At 46.5% G+C, this 20,601-nt stretch overlaps 7 protein-coding genes across 7 annotated transcripts; 2 read left to right on the top strand and 5 right to left on the bottom strand.

Annotated features, from left to right (window-relative positions):
- Positions 1–31: 31 nt before the first annotated feature.
- On the bottom strand, positions 32–492 carry TRIVIDRAFT_224319 (uncharacterized protein; the record flags this gene model as incomplete). Its single annotated transcript, XM_014098868.1, has 2 exons — positions 32–75; positions 141–492. The coding sequence occupies 2 exons, from the start codon at positions 490–492 to the stop codon at positions 32–34; spliced, it is 396 nt and encodes a 131-aa protein (XP_013954343.1).
- A 1,814-nt stretch (positions 493–2,306) lies between these two features.
- Positions 2,307–3,231, top strand: TRIVIDRAFT_48096 (uncharacterized protein; the record flags this gene model as incomplete). The annotated part of the gene is made up of 3 exons (XM_014098867.1): positions 2,307–2,408; positions 2,488–2,678; positions 2,727–3,231. The coding sequence occupies 3 exons, from the start codon at positions 2,307–2,309 to the stop codon at positions 3,229–3,231; spliced, it is 798 nt and encodes a 265-aa protein (XP_013954342.1).
- Positions 3,232–3,945: 714 nt separating this feature from the next.
- TRIVIDRAFT_155133 (uncharacterized protein) lies at positions 3,946–6,378 on the bottom strand (the record flags this gene model as incomplete). Its single annotated transcript, XM_014098866.1, has 7 exons — positions 3,946–4,336; positions 4,423–4,605; positions 4,665–5,272; positions 5,329–5,409; positions 5,481–5,788; positions 5,852–6,165; positions 6,227–6,378. The coding sequence occupies 7 exons, from the start codon at positions 6,376–6,378 to the stop codon at positions 3,946–3,948; spliced, it is 2,037 nt and encodes a 678-aa protein (XP_013954341.1).
- A 3,384-nt stretch (positions 6,379–9,762) lies between these two features.
- On the bottom strand, positions 9,763–11,567 carry TRIVIDRAFT_58605 (uncharacterized protein; the record flags this gene model as incomplete). Its single annotated transcript, XM_014098865.1, has 3 exons — positions 9,763–10,475; positions 10,536–11,372; positions 11,435–11,567. 3 exons carry the CDS (start codon positions 11,565–11,567, stop codon positions 9,763–9,765), a joined length of 1,683 nt encoding a protein of 560 aa, XP_013954340.1.
- A 611-nt stretch (positions 11,568–12,178) lies between these two features.
- Positions 12,179–13,638, top strand: TRIVIDRAFT_48210 (uncharacterized protein; the record flags this gene model as incomplete). Its single annotated transcript, XM_014098864.1, has 2 exons — positions 12,179–12,254; positions 12,320–13,638. The coding sequence occupies 2 exons, from the start codon at positions 12,179–12,181 to the stop codon at positions 13,636–13,638; spliced, it is 1,395 nt and encodes a 464-aa protein (XP_013954339.1).
- An 888-nt stretch (positions 13,639–14,526) lies between these two features.
- On the bottom strand, positions 14,527–16,474 carry TRIVIDRAFT_47890 (uncharacterized protein; the record flags this gene model as incomplete). Its single annotated transcript, XM_014098863.1, has 3 exons — positions 14,527–15,635; positions 15,695–16,330; positions 16,369–16,474. The coding sequence occupies 3 exons, from the start codon at positions 16,472–16,474 to the stop codon at positions 14,527–14,529; spliced, it is 1,851 nt and encodes a 616-aa protein (XP_013954338.1).
- A 1,103-nt stretch (positions 16,475–17,577) lies between these two features.
- Positions 17,578–20,050, bottom strand: TRIVIDRAFT_209784 (uncharacterized protein; the record flags this gene model as incomplete). Its single annotated transcript, XM_014098862.1, has 3 exons — positions 17,578–19,072; positions 19,137–19,871; positions 19,978–20,050. 3 exons carry the CDS (start codon positions 20,048–20,050, stop codon positions 17,817–17,819), a joined length of 2,064 nt encoding a protein of 687 aa, XP_013954337.1.
- Between the last annotated feature and the right edge of the window lie 551 nt (positions 20,051–20,601).

Here is a 20,601-nt window from a genome sequence, read left to right as displayed (position 1 = left end):
GAGCATTGGGGGCTCAATTGTTGAGTCAGCCTCACAGAGTATAGTCTGGTTCAGTTAGATCATCATCCCCAAAGTCTGATATAATACATGTAAATATACCTGGCGTAAGTAATCAAAGCAGTGCAGCCAATGTGGAGAACCATCAGTAAGCTGTTGGGCCGAGTGTTCGTGACGGCTATGTGCAGGCATCTTGGACAAGCTATCCTTGAGGCTCAAAGCTTCCTGTAAAGCCGTCCTGATCATGGCTAAGCAGTGAAGTTGGTGGAACATGGATAAGCCATATTGATGGACGGCATCTTCCTCGTCCTTCTTCATGATAAAGCCGCCATTGGGGGTCAGTAGCTCATCCCAGAGATGGTCAAATTCCCGGCTCAAGTTCTTGTATTGAGGATTTTCGGAGAAGGTCATAGTCTTTGACTTTGATGACAACTCCGAGGTGTGGAAGCCCGGTAGCGTTTGATGGATACCGCCATTTTCAATGCCTAGGGCCATGAAAATAACGATACCGAGAACAGATAGACAGGCAAATATAAACATAGGGAAACCAAGATACGAGAGCCTCATTCTAACGCTCTCTCCCTTTGACAGTCCAGCCATCCGTTCAAATTTATATATTATGTTAGACAAATGAGTGAGGATGATTCTCTTCAGAAAAGGAAATTGGAGGTGAGAGGGGGTGGAAGACGGTGGATATCGCAAATATTAGCAAGTCGCGGGGTTATTCCTTCAGAAGAAGCCAGAATATTTTTGTTCGCGTCTTATTAATAGTACAAAGCCCAGATAAGCACTATAAGCTTATCCGTTACCCCTGTCACCGCCAAAAGCGTTCGTATTCAGTCCTAACCTGTTGCAGTGGGTATTAGATTAGTGCATTCCCGCGTCCATTATGCTTCTAGGTTGATGTAAACCATCTACGCAATAAATAACGCTAAACATATGCCTAAGTTGTTACAGCGGCAGCACTATGTTGAGTAAAGAGATCTGGAGTCCATTACATGTCGCATTTGTTCTACACATTCTTTGGGTTCATATTCAAGATGATGTCAAAGAGTGTTGCATAGGTAGGCATACATGTTTCAGAATCCGAAGTACCTTTTGGATGAACATATGTGCAGCCAAAAATTGTCAACAATACGAAAATACCCGTTTAGTTGGGTATGGATACAAATAGCACCATAGAACCTGTAAAGTATGTACCCAACAGGAAATAGAAGTATTGATACAAATTACCTACATTTCTAAAAGGTTGACAAAACTTTTCACCGGCTGTGTAATTAATTAGATCGGCTTTTAACATAAAAAGAAGACTGTTTCTTTCCCCTAGGTGGTGGAAGAAGACAAATTTGACGCCCTAAAATGACCACTACCTCTGTCAGAGACTTGGTACTTTGGAGGAATGCAGCCGCAATAACTAGATTAAATGATTACTCGAATTATTTGCGTGCCGCGATCTTTGAAGCGGTCATTTAAGTTAGGCTTTCTGCTGGTGCGTTTTGTGTTAGTCGACGCAGTTTGAAGGTGAGCTCCATAGCTGTCAATAAAGCGGCTTTGTAACCACCGTGTCAACCTTTACCCTTAATGCGTTGTTGTAAACACTTGTAAGACGTAAGTTCACCACTTGTGCCTACTTGGCCTGATGTTCTGAGCTAAGTTTAAAAGCTTAACTATAAACTTCTAGTGTTTCGGTCTCTATGTATTATTATTATATACTTGTAACTATATGGAAATATCTATGTTGTGATTCTGAGCTTTTCACAAAGAAAAATCTGACGCAATTCTCACTTTATCTAGTTACTGTACTACATTATTCAGTATAATGCGGGAAACCCGCCCTTTATCGGCAATGTAAATATTGCTGCAAACTTAGCTAATAATACACTTTATCAAAGTCCGCTCTAAGCAAGGAAATAAGCAGGTGATACACATATGCCAGTGGCATTACTAACTGAAAATTAGCAATCGAAGTTCCGGATTCAGATTTCCGCCAGACCTCCGCCAGACCCATATCTCCGCCAGTCCCAGACCTCTGTCATATCTCCATTATACCTCCGTCAACATTGATCTTGATAACTTAGTGTTTGCCAAGCTCATTACTTTGAGATCTCGGAGTTAAATAAAGTCCTACAAATCCCATGTATTGGGCAGAACCTACTTCACCCTGTATTTGTAATACATAGATAGGTATCTTCATCATATAAAATCTTCGCGAAATATGCTCTACAAAGACCTTCCTTCCGCCTGCTATATAACCTTACTTTTATAAAGCCATACCAGTATTTCAACCAAACTGTACCTCGTGCGATAAGATGCCACCCGCTTTTGAAAATAAGTATGCAATTGCCACCGGAGGTTCCAGAGGCATCGGGGTTTCTATTGCGCTTTTATTAGCGGAGAGAGGCGCCAAAGGAGTAAATTTTTCGCATAGATCATAACTGTATCACTCGAAACCATATATGTCTAATTACCTATCTATTTCTATCTGGCTAGGTGGCCATCACCTATTCCAGCAACAAAGCAGCAGCAGATGACACTGTGGCCAAGATCAAAGCTCATGGAACAGACGCGGTTGCGATACGTGCTAACATTCTCGACGTGGACATCGGAGACACAATAGTGAATGCAGCTCTCATAGGATTAAAAACGAATACAATCCATATCCTTATCAACAATGCTGCCCTGTGAGTATAATTCATTACGAAACGTATATAATGCTAAAGATGGTCTAGTGCCACATCGGAGCATCTGCTTCCTATTCTTCAAACCACCGTCGAGAACTTCGATAACCTTTTTCACGCAAACGTACGGGCGCCAATTTTTACGACACGTGCAGCACTTCCATATATGCCCATCAAGGGTGGCAGAATTATCAACGTGAGCTCCGTCACAGCCAAGGAGGCGGCTGACGAGCCAGGAATACTTTATGGTGATAGTAAAGCAGCACTAAACAGTATAACTCGATCTATGGCAAGCGCTCTAGCTGCAGAGAAAGGCATTACCATCAATTCAATAAGTGTCGGACCTACTAAAACTCCTGCCGTGGAAGATGCTTTGGCCAACTTGCCCAAAGAATTTACAAAAGGGCTCAAAATCTATGCCACTGCTGAAAAGCGATTGGCAGAGCCAGAAGAAATTGCGGCAATCGTGGCTTTCGTGGCAAGCGAAGATGCTCGTTGGATGAATGGAGCTAGTGTCCCAGCGAACGGAGGTGCGATCTTACTAGCAGAGGGCTAATGGCTTCCGAGACGGCTCAATTTGAGGTTTCGATATGAAATTAATGACAGCTAGTTAGTAAGTCAATAACTATCCCTAAATTCGTCGACGAGAGACGGCGTACTATCTGGCCCTCGCCTATTTCTATGGCTGCTCATGCTTCAACAATTGGCCAAAATACAATACCCTTCACCTTGTCATAATCTTCTTCATATGCTATCTTTGCTATTACGTATATGCAAAGATTACAGCAACTGAGATGTAGCACTTGAATAACCCGTTGTCATGGCAAGCAAAAATTAGCGGAAATATTCTTCACACGATAATACCTACCTGCTCCATCAGTTATTGAAGTCTATGGCAAACGCATTCTCCCTGTGATTGAAAATGGGAAGAGATGGCTTCGGATAGGCTGAGCAGACTGGTGAGCTCACATCTGCATATATGCTGACCTATTGATGCTTTGGATATAGAAGTTGCACAATTTCTTAAATCGAGCTCTCATATAGATCTATATAATATACGCCGTGACAAAGACAAGCTATGTTAACGACGATATTGTACTTTTGAGCTTTCATCAACGCTTTCCCCAACTATGGTATACATCTAAATCCTGAATATATTGCACCGCTCTCGATTGAAAGAGAGAAACATAACGCCGTCTATCATCTCATTCCAAATTAAACTCCTTGCCATTCTAAGTGTAACCACCTTTCCCCGATGCTTAATGAGTATTCATAGGCTCGGTTCCAGAGGCTCCAGCTGAATATCACTAAAAGACTCCCAAAAGTTGAAGCATGATGCTTCATCCAAAAGGTTGGTAAGAATATCATCGTTGATGATGGGCAGGGTGGCCGAGTCATCCGCGGGAGCCGCACGAGGCAGAGAGACTCCTTCAACAGTCGAAGAACCTCCAGCCGCGCTGGCAGAATAGTTGGGATACAATTGACGTATTGCTTCCAAGAAAACGCCTCGATACACGGAAGCTGATGTATATACCTCCTCCAGCTCTTCCATGACCATCATGCAAAGCTCCAGCTTGTTGAGACTGAGACGTCGAGAGAGGGCATCTGTCGATTTACAATTGAGAAGATGTACATGCATGGCCGATACTAAAAGCGAAGGACTGCAGCCAGTTGAGAGAATATAGTCAGTAATTATGCGAATACTAGAGCCATTCACCAAGCTAAGGCTACTGAAGAAAATACTCACGTCATTGGGCAGGCAAACCGGAGAAGCTTATCCCGAACAATGTTATCAACAATGGCATTGGATCGGACAGCTGCAGAGTCCATCTTGTTCCGCATCTCAGCTTGCCATTCGTTCTTAATGGCCGGCGATAGGTCTTCTGGGGCCTTCGCAATGTACGGGCAATAAAATGTGATCAAAATCGCGCTATTACCATGTATAAGAAGGCTATAAAAGATGACACGGAGACTGCAATTGCGACTCACTGATAATGTAACTGTAAATGATACAGATAGAAGGATGCAAGGCGACTTTGTTCAGCTGCATATCGTTCCGGAATCTGCATTTGCAATAACTTTGATTCAAGAAGTTCAATCTGCCGGAGCGTGGGATTGGGGCCGAAGGGCTGGTAACACAAAGTGAGAACGTCGCCGAGAAGTTTACTCAACTGGATTAGAGTAATCCAATATTGAGCTAGCTGAGCAAAGTCGTCCGGAATATATCCGTTGGCAATTGAAGTTGGTATTTCTGCAAGGTCGCTCAGCACATCCTCGGACGAGACCATAGGAGTGTTGCAGTCGTTGAGGTTAATTCTTAGCGGCCTCCCAAGTGTCAGGCTCAACGAACGATCTCGGAAGAAACAACTCCACCAGAGACGACGCCAGAGATGTCGCTGGTGGTTAGGAAGGGAAGTGTTGTACTTGACCGAATCTGGGTCCCGGTGTAGACCGAGCATTTGACAGAGACTAATCGCAACGCCTATCCAATACCACGGCTGTGAGTGTCCGTCCCATTTTGAGTGCCAGAATCCCATGAGGAGAGCCGATTGCAGTAGGACGACTTTGTCCGTCTCGCCACCATTGTCGTACAAACACTAAGATGAATGTGAGAGTTGTTTCTTATTCGCAACGATCAATATGCACTACCCACCTTTGCACGAGAGTACATGGCAGCCTTCATCTCCTTACGGGAGGAGTAGCCCTCGAGTGTCCAGACATGGGCATCGACAAACTGCGAATGAGAATTAGTCGACAGGCTACCCAGGTCGGTGTGGCAGGTAAACATTAAAACACATAGCTCACATTCACTGCCACAAAGAACATACTCCACAGCAACAGCAAATTCCATTCACTAGCTTTGCCTGTTTCATGGAATTTGAGAAGCACTGTAGCATCAACTATCGGCATCATGGGATGCACATGGTGAAAATAGGCGCGGAGAAGTTCATTGCAGGTGCTTTTCTGAGGCAGGGTAAAAACGCCCTTGTACTGCAGATACTCACGATCCTGCGCAGACAATGAAATGGATGCTTCCGAGATGAGAATATGCCTTGCGACAGGTTGTGATGGCGAACACGCATCAAGAACGGACGTGAATCCTGGCGCCTCTCCTGTTTTAATAATGACTGTCAGCGCCATTTCTGGTGATACGCCCAGCATTGCACTTCTCATACCTGTGTAAAAAGGTGCCCTGGCAGCCTGGTTACTCTGCCCTAAGGCTGCTGAGGAAATCTCGGCCCCAATGCGCTGGTCGTCTGGGCTGCCACGGCTATCAGTGCTGGCAGCAAGGCCGCCATCATCTACAGCCTTGCTGGAGTCACTATTCCGAGGGGCATAAGATGTTATAGAGTTGGACCCCTGTTCTGCCGAGGCCTGTGGCAGTGGTTGTGGCACTGTCCTGGATGTGGTTATTGAGCGGTTAAGTTCAAATTGAATAGGTGCATGAGACGGGTGATTATGGCGGATACCAGGCGATTGCTTGTGCCGACTAAGCCGCATTAATAAGACCATTCAGTGTCTTTCCAGAGGCAAGTTGCATCGAATCTCACCTGTTACGGTTGCTCTCTAGGAGGACACAGCCGACACTGTCCTGGGAGCAGTTGATGCACGGAATCCCCGTCACTTGGACGCTGCAACGGACTTTGCGCCGACGACAATTTTGACACGCAACTGCCGAGCGGCGGTGACGGAAAGTCGACATTGCCATCGATCCTATCGTTGGCTCGAGATATTGGGAAGGCATGGGAGAAGCCGAGATGAAAGCTGAGAGGCTTCCGAAGACCTCGGGAGGCCACATCTCGGGCATCACGTGATATGCCGAGGTTATGAGCCCCTCTATCCGACTCATCAACGGGGAGAGCGAAGAAGCAGGGAGTTCCAGAGGCAGAACTTTTTGCCCTTGCGGGTTCCAGGCCTGTTTATTGCTCTCGGATTGAGTCATTGAAGGTACAACGTGTCGAGACTTGATAGGAGAGTAATGTTACACTCTTCCAGACTGGGGATAATGCGCTCAGGCTGAATCGCATGTAAGACGGGGGGGTAACATTAGTTAGGTCTCGGCCGACTTACACCCGACTTGTAAGGCTCCTAGCAGGGTGTCAGGAGAGGCATATGCACCGGTAACGCAGGACCTAGAGCAGACAATCCTTCATTATATACGAATATACGACCATTACATAGGAGGCACATAAGGTGTCAGATATAACATGTAATTCGGTACCAACCCCCTCCTCGAATATGCTCGAGGGTTCCACTCCTCCATAGGGACAAACAAAAACCAACTCTGTTATAATTTACAAATTGTGAAGCAGCATCTGAACTACGGTATCGATATGATGTAGGACGTGGCTGTACTTCACTGCCTATTAAGAGAACAGCATAGGACCTATATTCACAAAAACGACGGGACCTGGTAACTAACTCAATACTATTGCAGTATTATACATTCCTGTAAGTCTTTCGTGTAATATGTTCTACTCCCACCTAAGGCATATACGTATCACATCTTCTGGTCGGTGCAGGCACTCTCGTCCGGGTAATACTCATCATAGTAATCGCATTAAATTCACACCGTCTCCCCTGACTTAGTGCCATGTCCATTAATTATGCTACCGCTACCATTACAATCCTGAGCGGTATATATTCTTTCTATGCCATTAAATACCGCCAATAATAATGCTATTACATGCCGGTGCTTCCCGCCCGAGCTAGTCACTCCGCCACTTCATAGCCAGCAAGGCTCAGAAATAGGGGCAAACATGCATTCCTATTGCCACCAATCTACCGAACCGAAGTCCCCTTTCCCAGAAGCAACACGGACACTACATTCAGAGCCACCCCCCCACACACACATTCAAGGGTTTCGAATAGAGGATCCGGGTGCCGAAAGAACAAGGCTAGAACAACCCCAACAGGCATAATGGAGGCGAATTTTGAAGAAATAAATTGACTCACACACACTAACAACTCATTATCCAATGACACCTTCGCTAAATGTGCCTTTCTTTGGACTTTTACCAAACTGGTCTCACGCCCCAAGGACAGCCCACCCCCCTATTGCAGGGTCTACATTCCGAAAAGTACTCGGCAACTTACCATCTTGCCACGGCTAAAATTACCGGTCTCATATTAGCAGGGCGAGAGGAAGAAAACCCCTACTGGTTGCTGTTGAAGCTGTGGGTAATACAACAGTTTAGGATATGCAAGTAATCGGGCGTATGTTCAATGGAATATGGGTTGAACTGACATAATTTGTCACGGAAGAACCCAGGGCTTGCTAATAACGCGCAAGATGTTTTTCATCATCCCATTGATGCAGGAGAACGAAACATGTGCTGCAGAAGGATGCGTTTTATTGGGTAGGATTGCTCTGATCACAAGATTTGTTGCAAGGTTATCACGCCCTGTTTATGTGCAAGTGAATTAATGATACTCATCACCATAGCATCGCTTGTGAGATATTGAGAACAGGGTTTCTCTTGGAGATTAGTTAGAAGCATTGACTTAGTACCTCCAAAGATAGGAGAGGCTAATTCAAGTACCGTAGCTACAAATTTTGATCGGCATATAAATATAGATACGGTGCCTAACATGAAGTAACGCAATCGAACTGACCTCGGAACAGCTGAGGCTAGCATGTTACGGGCAAGTGTATAGACTGATAAGACCCAAATATGTCGGAATGATTCAAGCATCCAGGGGCAATTAGCCGATGAGGCTTAAACTGACTCATGTCCAACTATAGAGATACAATTGGTGAATAGTTGAGGTATAATTGGTCTAGTCTACTCGCCTCTGCTTGTGCAGAAGCAGTTACGCTACCCGTAACTCTCCGCGAGCCGGACCAATCGGAGCTACAGAAGACTATGAACTTAGAGACCCTCAATTCTCCTGAAGAAACCCATCAAGCTCTAGAAAGACCCTCTTCTGAGACAGGATAATTCTGTCTTTTCTGATCTAACCAAGGCACATGTATGAATCCAACAAAAGTGTGTTACCGAGGCTGCCTTTGCCAAATGAGGGTATTCGTCAGTCCGGCGCAGTTCTAAGCAAAATGCTATATAGTGGATCCCGCAAAGTAAAATACATATGTATGACCCTGTTCAGGTCGCAATCTGGCAGCCTATATGGGTCTTGCTTACACGTACAGCTTACGTGCTAAACAGTTTTATTCCCTAGTCTTTGTGTTTGATTGCATCATCACAGCTCGCGTAGACGGAACCCTCTACGACCAGCTCATGAGACCTAGAGACGTAGGACTGAGTCGGAGAACCCGGATGTGCAAAGCATTGGTAACCGATCTCAATAAGTTCAATAATAGTAATACTAGTCGGGCGAAATATAAACATATTGTGGGTTCAAATTGGTGGATGCTTGTCGTCGAAATTCCCTGGCATTGCGTCCCCCAACCATATTTGCAGTAATTTCCCGACGGACTTGAATGTAGTGATATCTCATGAACTCTCACATTCAACCGGTAATACGGTGTCAGGCATTAATGACCGAAGTTAGCTTAATTATCTCCTGTGGCTGTTAAACTATACTTTCGACGATGGCCAACCAAAATCGGGCAAAGGATAAACAGCAATAGCTCAGGGTATGCACAGCTCTCTAGACAAATGGTCAGGCCAGATACCCACCAATGCAAGTAGCTGAATCATTCATCGCCTGATCTCAAGTTACATCACACTTACTTGCGTAAGAAAAGCCTCGCTCTCACCCACCTTCATAGGAGCACCAGCTCTGGGTAAACCCAATGAAAGTATGTGTGCCATTCTTATGACCTTAGGCACCTGATACAGAACATTATCTTAGAGTCATCATTTGCCAAGTAGCATGTATTAGAGATAAAGATTATAGTTAACTAACAACACAATTGGCTAGTGAGAAAAATGAAGAAAAACGAATCGTAATTGATCTAAATCCTATCTATATTCTATGATTGAGAAACTGTATACATGTCTTAACTGTTGAACATCTATCTTGTAGTAGTCCTCTAATGCAAAAAGGAGTGCGAATATAAGTCATCTTATGACCATGGTAGTAATCAGCTTCCAAGAAAAAATAATGTCATCTATTTCGACGTTTATGCAGCAGTATTCTTGGATGGTACAGCCTCAGACTTGGGCGGCCACTTGACGCGTCTTTCGGCGCGCACGTACAAGTTGTTTGGTCTGATTAGCTGGAACATGGGATCGTACTCGACCGTCGCGTCTCCTTCGCGAGTGAACTTGTATCGGTAAATCAACTTTGGTAAAAAGACTTTGATCTCTTGGAGTGCAAAGTTGAATCCAATGCACATTCGTGGTCCTGCAGCAAATGGCATATACGATCCCTTTGGTCTGTTCTTAACTTCGTCCGTGTCCCATCTATCAGGGTCGAACTTGTCTGGGTTGGTCCAGAGATCAGGGTTATGGTGGATATGGTGCAAAGCAGGAATCATGACAGCATCTTTAGGAATTTTATAGCCTCCCGGAAGGATGAGATCGGTTTTCGCTGTTCGTCCCGGCTGAAAAGACGGGTTGTGCTTTCGCTGCATCTCTTTGATGTATTTGTCTTGGAATACCAATCGATCCGTGTAATCTGAAGTAATCTGGGTATCTTCATTGAAATCGTTGTCAACCAGCTCTTGCAGGAGTCTCTCCTGCATTCCTGGATAGGTGACTAATCCATAAATGAGCCATGAAAGCAGCGAGCTGGTAGTTGTGAAGCCAGCTCCAGTGGCGACAACAAGAGCCCAGACGAGGCTAGACTTTGGCAGCTTCTCGCCTTTGTTGTCAACAGCTCGGATCGCGTAATCTAGATAATATGTCGTATCAGTATCAGAGAATACAATACATAGGATGCGGTGCTACTGACCAACCATGTTTGTTGCCTCCACGGCAGCGTCTTGGAGAGGAAGATCTTCTACGCCGCCTCTAGCAGCCCTCTGAATAGACTCCTCGACCATTTCTTCGACCCGACGCTTAACGTCCTTCAAGCGCTTGGGATCACCAAAAGGCAGGCTGCTGTACCAATCGCCTTTGGAAGTAACCTTCTTATTTAACGATAGCACCTCGGCAATCAGATGGACCATCTCATGGACAGGTGCATCAGGTGAAGAAAAATGGTTAAAGTCAAGGCCCAGGGTAAGCTTGCCAACGGCTTGGGCTCCAAGCTTGAGCATATACTGGTAGACATTCCACGCTTCACCCTGTTCATCAAGAGCATCAAACACTTTAGATGCATCCTCGACAGTTTTTTGCATAGTCGGCGCGTAGTGGCGAACAGCCTTGGGGCCAAGTGCCGGAGGTAGGAATTTATGGGCAATCTTCCATTCCTCTGTATCAGTGTCTCCCAGGAAAACGCCAGCTGCTGGCGTCTTCAAGGCGTAGAGTGGATGGGCTTCGTTAATTTTCTTTGTGAAGAAGTCGGACTCAGCAAATGCAATAGTTGCAATGTTTGGATCATTCGTTTGATAGACGACACGGCCCATGTTATTGGTCTTTATGACCGGTCCGTAGTGATGGAAAAGGCGCTGATGGTTACCCAAGTGGTCTGGGTAAATCTCAAAGAAGTTGCCAAGATATGGCAACCCTTTAGGGCCAGGAGGGTCGCGGACAGCATGTCCATCAATAGAGATAGCCACTGGCCCAGTGATGGAAGCGATGTCTGAGACTTCTTGTAATGCGCTTTCTTGAACCTGGAACCCAATCCCTATTAGATGGTTAGTAGCTGACATCAGTGAAAGTAATAAAGCTGACTCGAACACTACTTACCATTTGGCTCAACAATGGCGAAATAAGAGGCAACTAAGTGCTTGAGTCCATCGAGATCCAAGTTTGATGAGATGTCGATTGCTCTCGCAGACGTTACTGGCTCTCCAAGGAGATAGAACTGTTGTACTGCCATGGTGTTGTAGGCGTCACAGGTATTTCTGATGGTGTGCTTGTGTTCTCGTAAAACTTCATTGTGTGCGAACTCCAAGATATATAAGTACAATTCAAATGGTGTCAGGCTCTGCAATCTCGGGATCGCGAAGCCGGGAATACAACCGCCGTCAATCAATCCAGTTTGTGTAATGACGTTATTCCTGCAGCACATTCAATACTATCCTCGGCAACGCTGTCCTAAAATGCTACCCGAGGATAGCTTTTTTTTACGACAGCCAATCAATTGGCTCGGCAAGACTCGGCAAGAGACCGTGGGAGCATTGCCGCGGGAACTGTTTCGGAATGCCCGATTTGGTGGGGGCCAACTTACACGCCCGAGATTGATGCAATGTTTTTAACTCCTGCGGTTGACATATCATACGGACGTTTTGTTGTTATATATGAGATATAAAGTCTGTCAGGAAATATTTCTGCTAAGACACATCACACAACTTTTTACTTTGATCACAACATTCTGATTGGTCAGAGTTAGAACACTTCTACCAACCTCCTCCCACGAAAAAGATAAATTCTATTTCATCTCTTCTTCATTTATAAGATATACAATCAATTGAGAGCATCTTCGCAGTCATGCAAGAGTACTCGCTGGAAGAAGTTGCCGTGCACAAGACACGAGATGACTTGTGGGTAATAGTCCACGGCAAGGGTAAGTCATTCTCCCACGAGGTAGTTTTCCTATCGTGTCTTATTTTACTAACTTATCCATCTCAGTTTATGATGTCTCGAAATATGTGAGAGATCATCCTGGCGGTGCAGATGTCCTAATTGATGTTGCCGGCACGGATGCAACAACGGCCTACGAAGAAGTAGGGCATTCTGAAGATGCAGATGGGATCCTGAAAAGCTATTTAATTGGCACTGCCAAGGATGCCCATGAAGTTAGCCGTCCCAAGACTGTTCGGCTAGTCCAAAACCAGGCCGAGAGCCCAAAGTCTGTCAAGCGCTCATCGTCCTCTATCTCCACAGTTACACTGGCGGCTATCCCAATTGCCGGTGGACTGTCACTTCTATTTGCTTCGAACGGCCAACTCAGTCTTCCAGACGTGTTAGCGAAGACTTCGCTCTCTCAGTTGTCGCTTCGCTGGCTTCCAGCTGTTCACTTGCCCCAGGGAGGATTCTCAAATGGGTTTATTGCAGCCAGTCTTTTGTGTGCTGCTGTCGGCGGTGTTATTGGAAGCCAGCTATCCAAGTTTACTCAAATCGAGTCAGGCTTTACAAAATATCCCCCGCATTTGAAAAGCCACAATGTCGCCAAATCCAATCCCCAGCTTGCTCGAGGCTGGCTGGAGCCAAAGGAATACAAAAGCCTTCCGTTGATTAGGAAAGACACGCTGTCGCCAAATGTCTTTCTCTTTGTGTTTCAGTTACCAAACCCAACGGATGTGATTGGTATTCCTATTGGCCAGCACGTCGCTATCAAAGCTGCCATCGATGGAGCAGATGTCTCAAGATCGTACACTCCAGTTTCGAACAACGCCGATCTAGGCAGACTGGAACTGGTCATTAAATGCTATCCAGATGGTTTGCTGACTGGAAAATATCTGGCAAACCTAAAGGTGGGCGACAAGGTTCTCTTCCGTGGGCCAAAAGGTGCAATGAGATATAAGAAAGGTCTCTGCAAAAAGATCGGAATGGTTGCGGGAGGCACAGGAATTACACCCATGTATCAGCTAATTCGCGCTATCTGCGAAGACGATACAGACACAACTGAGGTCAGCCTGATCCTTGCCAACCGAACCGAAGAGGATATTCTCCTGCGCAAAGAACTTGACGCATTCGCCAAAAAGTACCCCAAGAACTTCAAAGTTTGGTACATGTTGGATCAACCTCCGCAGAAATGGGCCTATGGCAAAGGTTTCGTCACGCAGGCAGTAATGGCTTCTAAACTACCAGCTGCATCACCTGACACTAAAGTTATGCTCTGTGGGCCTCCTGGAATGGTGAATGCTTCTAAGAAGGCCTTGGTAACCATGGGATTTGAAGCTCCAGGGGCCGTTTCGAAGATGACGGATCAAATCTTCTGCTTCTAACACTCAGCATGATTTATTTTCGGTTGTGTGTGCGATTTTTGCTACTTTTTCGCATTTTTCATAGATCTCTTGATTTACCATTACACATAGATGACTCAAATAGAGAGTCTTGCCAGGTTATAGAAAATATATTTCGTATACTCAAAGATTTGTCCTATCCAGCATGTTCAATTCCCTTCCAGCCACCTCAACCACATCCGACCATACGCAACCCAGACCTGACCCGCAACCCAGACCTAACCCATAGAGAACCGGAATATCATGGGAAAAGAGTAATGAATCGGAAGTATATAGATGATATAGCTAGCACCATCTGAGTCACAGAGATTCTGTCACGGATTCCAGCTGGGATTGATGTTGTAGTCTACATGTTCCCAGGACAACAAAGAGTACAAAGAAGAAAGAACGAACGCCAGTAATCTTTTATCGCAGCGACAGCCGCCTCACATCTTAATATTTTCCAAATCTACTTATAGTTAATATACTCCATTCGGATATGCTACTGTTTCTTTAATTATCTCAGCGTTGTAAGACTGCTTTTTTCTTCTTCTCACATCGCGCATTCCTAAGGCTTGTAATATTTAATACGAAGAAGGCAACCGACCAATACCGAAAGAGCTGGTTAATAAAAGTTTCAATTTAAATCTCACGCATGGTAACAGCAATGTGGCAGCAGAGTTAGAATGATATGCTTAGGAGAGGATGCATTCGAAATAGGAGCTAAATTAAGTCACTGCATAATTACTTATTTCATTGGCTACTCTAAATAAAATCTATGAACGTCTCTAATTTAAGTTTGCAGAATATCCTTCCAGATCGGATAAATGGAAATAGGGCTGCTAGCTCAGGCCAAGTTGACTACCGTTGCGAGGTTGAAGGAAACACTTTTCACAGTAGAGTGATTCCAGTAAAAGCTCTGAAGTCGTCTGAATAGAGAACCTTCTTGTTTTTACCATCAAGATCACACTGGTAGATGTTGCCACCGAGATCAGTCATGTAGATGCGGCCATTCTTGGTATCCAATTTCAAGCCAATGGCCTCCTTGAGATGCCTGGTGAGCACTTCGTAATCTCCAAAAGAGAGGGGCTTTTCTGTGAGGCCAGATCCATCTAACTGAACCTTGTTCAAGGAGTTTCCAAAGGGAATTTCGCCGCGATCAGTCCAATAGAGAGTGTTTGTCTCTTCATCCACCTCGAGGTCGATGGCTTCGGGGAGATCCTTCAAGAGACACTTAATATCATCTCGTGATTGGGCCGACTGACCCGCAGGAGTTGTAATGTTAGCGCAGAAAATCCGGCCGTTGTTACCCTTTGAGGGTCCTTTCTGAGTCCAGTAAAATTTGCCAAGCTTGGGAGCCACAGTGACGCCGACACACCATCTGGAGACGTCTTGTCTATGCTCCTGGTTCTCAAAATCGCCGTTCTTGATCAACAGCTCCAGGTTAGAGCCATCAAAGTTGCAGCGGTAAACAGAAAGGCCCTCACGATCGCTAAAATAGATTTCCTGGCTCAAACTATCAACGATCAGTTGCTTAGGGGTGTTGATAGTGCCGGGAGCCACAAGGGTGCGAATATCAGTCCCATCAGCGTTTGCGGAATAAATGGCTCCATCAACCTTTCCCGGAATGCCCATATTAGACCAGAAGATACGACCGCTTGGGCGGTCAATATCGATGCCATCAGGCAATGCCTGGCCCTTGACCAGAATTTGCGGGGCTTTTGCACCTGGGCTGAATTGGAGGATTTCACCTGAGCTCATGCTGGGCGTAGCAGCAGAAAGACCAACATCCAGAACGAGCATATTGGGGGCACTCAGAGTACCATTGGTAGCAATGGTCTTAGTCTCTGGAGAGTAGAGACCTCCCTTTCCGCTTTTAGTTCCAAGTTTACCACTGTCGAGATAGTTTTGTTGCAAAAAGTTGACGGTAAACTCAGGTGACAAGCCACGCTCTGCGATATAATGGTTCTCAATGAAAGCCACCGTATCAAGACCAACATCTAATGAATTGTTCGTTAGTCAACAATTTCCACTAATATCGAGCACGAGAAATACGTACTGTCCATCGTTCGGCAAGGCGCCATGCCACCTTTTATGAACATTTCTGTCCACATGGAGTCGATCTCCTCCGGCACGGATACCCCTTGAGCCAGAATAGTCAGAGCCTCACGTTTAATAGCCGCCCAGAGGCGGTTGAAGATGAAGCCTGTGGACTCTTTCCTTGCGACATATGGCAACGTCGCTGCCTCTCGTGACCGTTCAACCATGAATGGGAAAATATCCTGCGTTGTATGGCCGTCCGTCATAAGCTCCACGACCATGCATTCTGGGGGCATATAGTAGTGCATATTTAGGATCTGAGTCTTTCTAGCAGCAGAGACTTTCTCGAGCATTTCGGACGACTTGTATGAGGATGAGTTCGAAGCTAGAATGCAATCGGCAGGTGTGAGAGCGTCCAGTTCAGCAAAGGTGTCGATCTTCAACTGAATCTTTTCTGGAACAGCTTCTATGACAAGCCAGGCATCAGAGACAGCAGCTTGCATATCCTCAAAAGCCTCTGCTTTTCCAGGAGTCTTTCCAGTCTTCTGGGCGTATGAAGACACGTTTTCCTCGACGTACGCAACACCGTCGGCACGTTGCTGTGCACTGGGGTCCCGAATTTTCACATTGTAGCCTGCTGATGCCCAAATACACGCTATTTAAAGCTATTAGTATTTGATTCTATCTTGATACATAATCGTGAGCATTGCCTACCTATCCTTCGCCCAAGAACACCGGCACCTAAGACGGCAACGGGTCGGTTGAGATAGTTCAGAGGGGGCTGCCACAAACTAGCCATTGTGTGATAGATATTATGAATGCTTTGAATTGTTGATTTCAATTGAGAGTTGTTGATGAGTTCCTGGTGAGGGAAGCAGATTGACGCCAAAGAGAGAAACTCTCAGACTTAAATAACTTTAGAAGCACACACACTTCAATCTCATCTCCACTACTTCAATTCTGACTTACATTACATCACTATTATTCCCGCTACTTCCCTCATAATCCCGCCACATAATGCATCACAACAACTGGGCGTGGCATCGGGAGAGCTGTCACTTCGGTCCGGGAAGACCATGGCCGGCAACTACCACTGCCGGCCGGAGATGCGGCGCTCCTGAGTCGGATTAGGCAATTACTAGATGGGGAAGACCGTTGCCGAGCCTCGCTATGTGGAGCCTAGACAGCGCTCGTCACACAGCTTTATCAAAGCATGCTACGGTATTCTGATTGGTTAGCTGAGCTTAACCGAGGTGTGGCTATCTCCAGCTCCCTCGGCGACGAACTTGTTTTTCAATGCAATGCAGCTCAATAAGGAGGAAACACCAACATTTCCGCAGAAAAAAATTCTATCAGATTCCTTATGGCCCAAAATGCCCCTCTTAATGAGGTATTATGTGTCGCCCGATGATGAACGTTATCAAGAACTGAAACAGGTTGTCCACAGAGAAGTGGCCAGAAACAAAAGTTGTCGGTCCTACCGATATACTAACACCTCGGTCGTACTCATCGTCGTAATGCATCATCCAAGCGATGCGGCATTATCTCGTTCTTTCGCTGTGGATTTTCCTGCTTTCAGCCATCGAAAACCCGTCATGTCCGCTCTTGTAAAGCCAATCAATATTGCCGATGCATTCACCTTTCGGACAAGCTCTGTACCGTCGACATCACACTCCACTATTACTTCGAATGGTCAAGGGCTTTCAGGAATGCCAGTAAGGACAAGCTACTAAACCTCTAGTATTATCTTTGGTTCTATAAGGGCTCTACAGCAGGTATATGAAGGAATGGCGAACTTCAGGTCGACAATCCCTTACGCGCTATAAGGCTGCCTGTGGAAGCGAATTTCTTACATCACCCATTTCAGATGCAGTATTGGGAAACTAATCGAGACCTCGCTTGCGAATCAAATATGACATGGTATTTGAAAGAAGAAAGAGAGGTTTACAAACAGAAAACAGCAAGAGATCTCTCATATTCGCCGCCTTGTCCACCACAGAAGCACCCTGGATATCATCAAGGCCATCGACTCATTCCATATGTACAAACAATGGAAGAATTCGACAAAACATTATATCTCGCTCATACAACGCCCTATTCATCGTATATCATCTCACGACCCTCCAATGCCATTTCAGACCCTAAAACCTGATTGTTGGCAAGTCCGACATGTGTACCTTTGCCCCTCCATACGGCACCAGCTTGTACGACTTCCTCTGCCCGATACACTTCCTCTTCAGAGGCGGTACATCCGGCGTCACGCCTAGATACAGGGGCCAGTCGATCTCGCAGCCATCGACAGTCATATAATTCGGTGGTGCGCCTTGCTCAAAGATGGGATCCGGGAGGATTGCGATGCTGCTCACGCCGTGATATCTAATGGTGGAGGGATCGATCGCGACGTTCCACGGCTTAGTGCTATTAACGTAATAATCTCGGAGCTCAGGGAACGGCAAGCCAGAAATACCGGGACCACTGGGGTCATAATATCCATGCGGAAGAGACGAAGTCTGTGAGAAGCCAACGTCCAACGCGAAGAGCAAGTTGCCATAAAAGACTGCAACACTGTTGTTTGGCCTTTGTTCCGTCCTTACCCCTGCGACGATAATGTATGTAACTGTAGTCTTTCCGGGATTTACAAAGATCTTGGTCATGCCAGTCTCAGAATCTGCATCCAGGGTGAGGCGAGATGAAGACGCGCCAGACTGAGACAAGGTGGACATCTGGCTATTTGACCACTCGGGCATGCGCAGGTATAGAGTGAATGCCTTATCTGCGTTGATAGAATACTTGAGAACATTGCTGAAGGGATAGTTTGTGTCGCACGTAATCGTTACCGAGCCTCCATTGACAACAGTCTTTACGGTCGATGGACTAAGCAGAGCATGCGCCAAACCGCCTTCGTGCATCACCCAGCTGTTGGAGACAAACTTGGGATATCCCTGGGGATGGTTCACCGTACAGCAGGGATACAGCGGCTCCATGCCGTACGTTGTGGCCACGCCGCTATTTGCCGTCGTGAAGACTTGCGGCACGCTGCCGTCGCTTTTGATGATGTTGAGTGCAAACGGTTGATTTGGCTGGTCCATGTATTGGTGAGCCCATTTATCGCCCGTCATCATCACGGGAAACGCGTTGAAAATGGTCTTCTCAGCACGGTCGGCATACGAATTGTCTCCAAAAACCTGATACATGTAGGCCATTGAGTATGCTGTCTCAACGGCTGTGCAAAGCTCGCTTCCGATGTAAGGGGCCAAGTCGCGTTCCCTCTCGTCGGCAAGGACAGATCCAGAGGCCGAGCCGTGGTACTGAAAGGTCCAATCCACGGCATTCTGACTTTTAGTGACCATATCATCGTCCCCCGTCATTCTGTAGATGACGGAAGATGCCTTTAGGCCTGTGTGCAGTTTGTTATAAGCAGAGCTCAACGGGGGGTAAGCGCAACAAGAATAACCACATACCTTGGCCGACATTAACTCCGTGAATATATGGAAAATTGGAAGCATTATTCGGATTCACAACCTCCTGGAATACGCCCTCGGTATACCAATCTGCCCACTTATAGTTCGTCTGAGCGTAAAACAGATTCATATTCTCCCACAACAGGGAATCCTGGTCAGATGGATATTTTTCCAGCATCCACTGAATCGTGATGATGAGATCGTGCACGCGCGCCTGTCCCCAAGTGCAGTCCACGTATCCAGGGCAGCTTGCAAATCCCTGGCTGTTGTTGTGAAGCATCTTGTTTGCCAGCGTCATGAAGCGACGGAGTGCCGTGACGACTCTGGTCTCCCACGAGCTATCCGCCTCGACAAGCTGCGTCAAGCCAAAGAAGAAAGGAGTGCGAGACCAAAAGTTTCTGGCATCACCAACCTCCGGCCCGATCCATCCGTCAGTAGCCTGATAACCCAAGACGGTATCAGCAACATCGTGAACCTGCGCCTTGAGTCTATCATCGTCGAGCTGATATGCCAGTGGCACCAGCCCGTTGAACCAGTACGGCAGCGCCTCGTTCAGCGAGCTGTACTCGGATCCGCCCTTGCCCGGCGTGTTGAGCCAGCTGGACTGGTTAACATAGACGTAGAAATCGTGCTCATGGCCCGCCAGGCCGTTCGCCATGGCAACCATCTCGCCTAGCAGCCATCCCCCAGGCTTTACCGAGCCGAGAGGAAGCGGGGAGAATGCCCATGGCCGAACTGTTTAGCAGAGAAATAAGCAACGTGATCGAGAACAAAGCAAGGCACAGCTTATCTTCACTCTCAGCAGAGTGGAGAGAAGTGCGAGACACGCGGGAGAGCTCACGAGATGATGTGACAGCACCGGCAAGCGGTATCTGTGCTGCTGCTAAAGCAAAAGTCAACTTTATGTTCAACATGGTTGAAAATCTCAGTGAAAAAAACGAGCAAAACGGCTGAGATGAAAGGGGGATCAGCGTTGTTCCTTACAGTCCCATCCAGAATCGACGCGCATCTCCATCGTCTCTTATTCTTTTGTCTTGCGTCGTATTCTCGTCTCCCTCACGTTATACACATCTGCTGCCCGTCGTTCTGTTGTTGCAGTTTAATTTCCCCGTCCTCCACTCACACGGCAACCGGGCTTCCTTTTGGGTCTTTCCTCTCTCCTCTGCCGGCCTTTTGTCCTCTCCTCCCCTTGGCGCCTTGAGACAGCAATCAAAAGGCAGAATGTTCCTTGCCGTCAGCAGGCTGCGTCCCCGTGACAATCCAGGCCGCCAGATGCTGTGATTGGCGACTGGAGTCTTGAGACGTACAGGTTTAAGGGATGGTGGTCACATCGTGTCTCTGTGCGACTGAGCCGCGGGGTTTCTTGGGGTCCTGAGACGCCATCGAGGAGCCTAAAGCAGGGAGGCTAGGCGCTGGGGCCAATAGCGCGTGCCTGTAAGTGCCCGGAGCAGGCGGTTATTTGTGT

This window comes from Trichoderma virens (genome assembly GCF_000170995.1).
Source record: "Trichoderma virens Gv29-8 chromosome Unknown TRIVIscaffold_81, whole genome shotgun sequence".
In the NCBI taxonomy this organism is placed as follows: Eukaryota; Fungi; Ascomycota; class Sordariomycetes; order Hypocreales; family Hypocreaceae; genus Trichoderma; species Trichoderma virens.
Note: the sequence above shows the minus strand (reverse complement) of the source record. Positions and strands in the feature narration are given on the sequence as shown.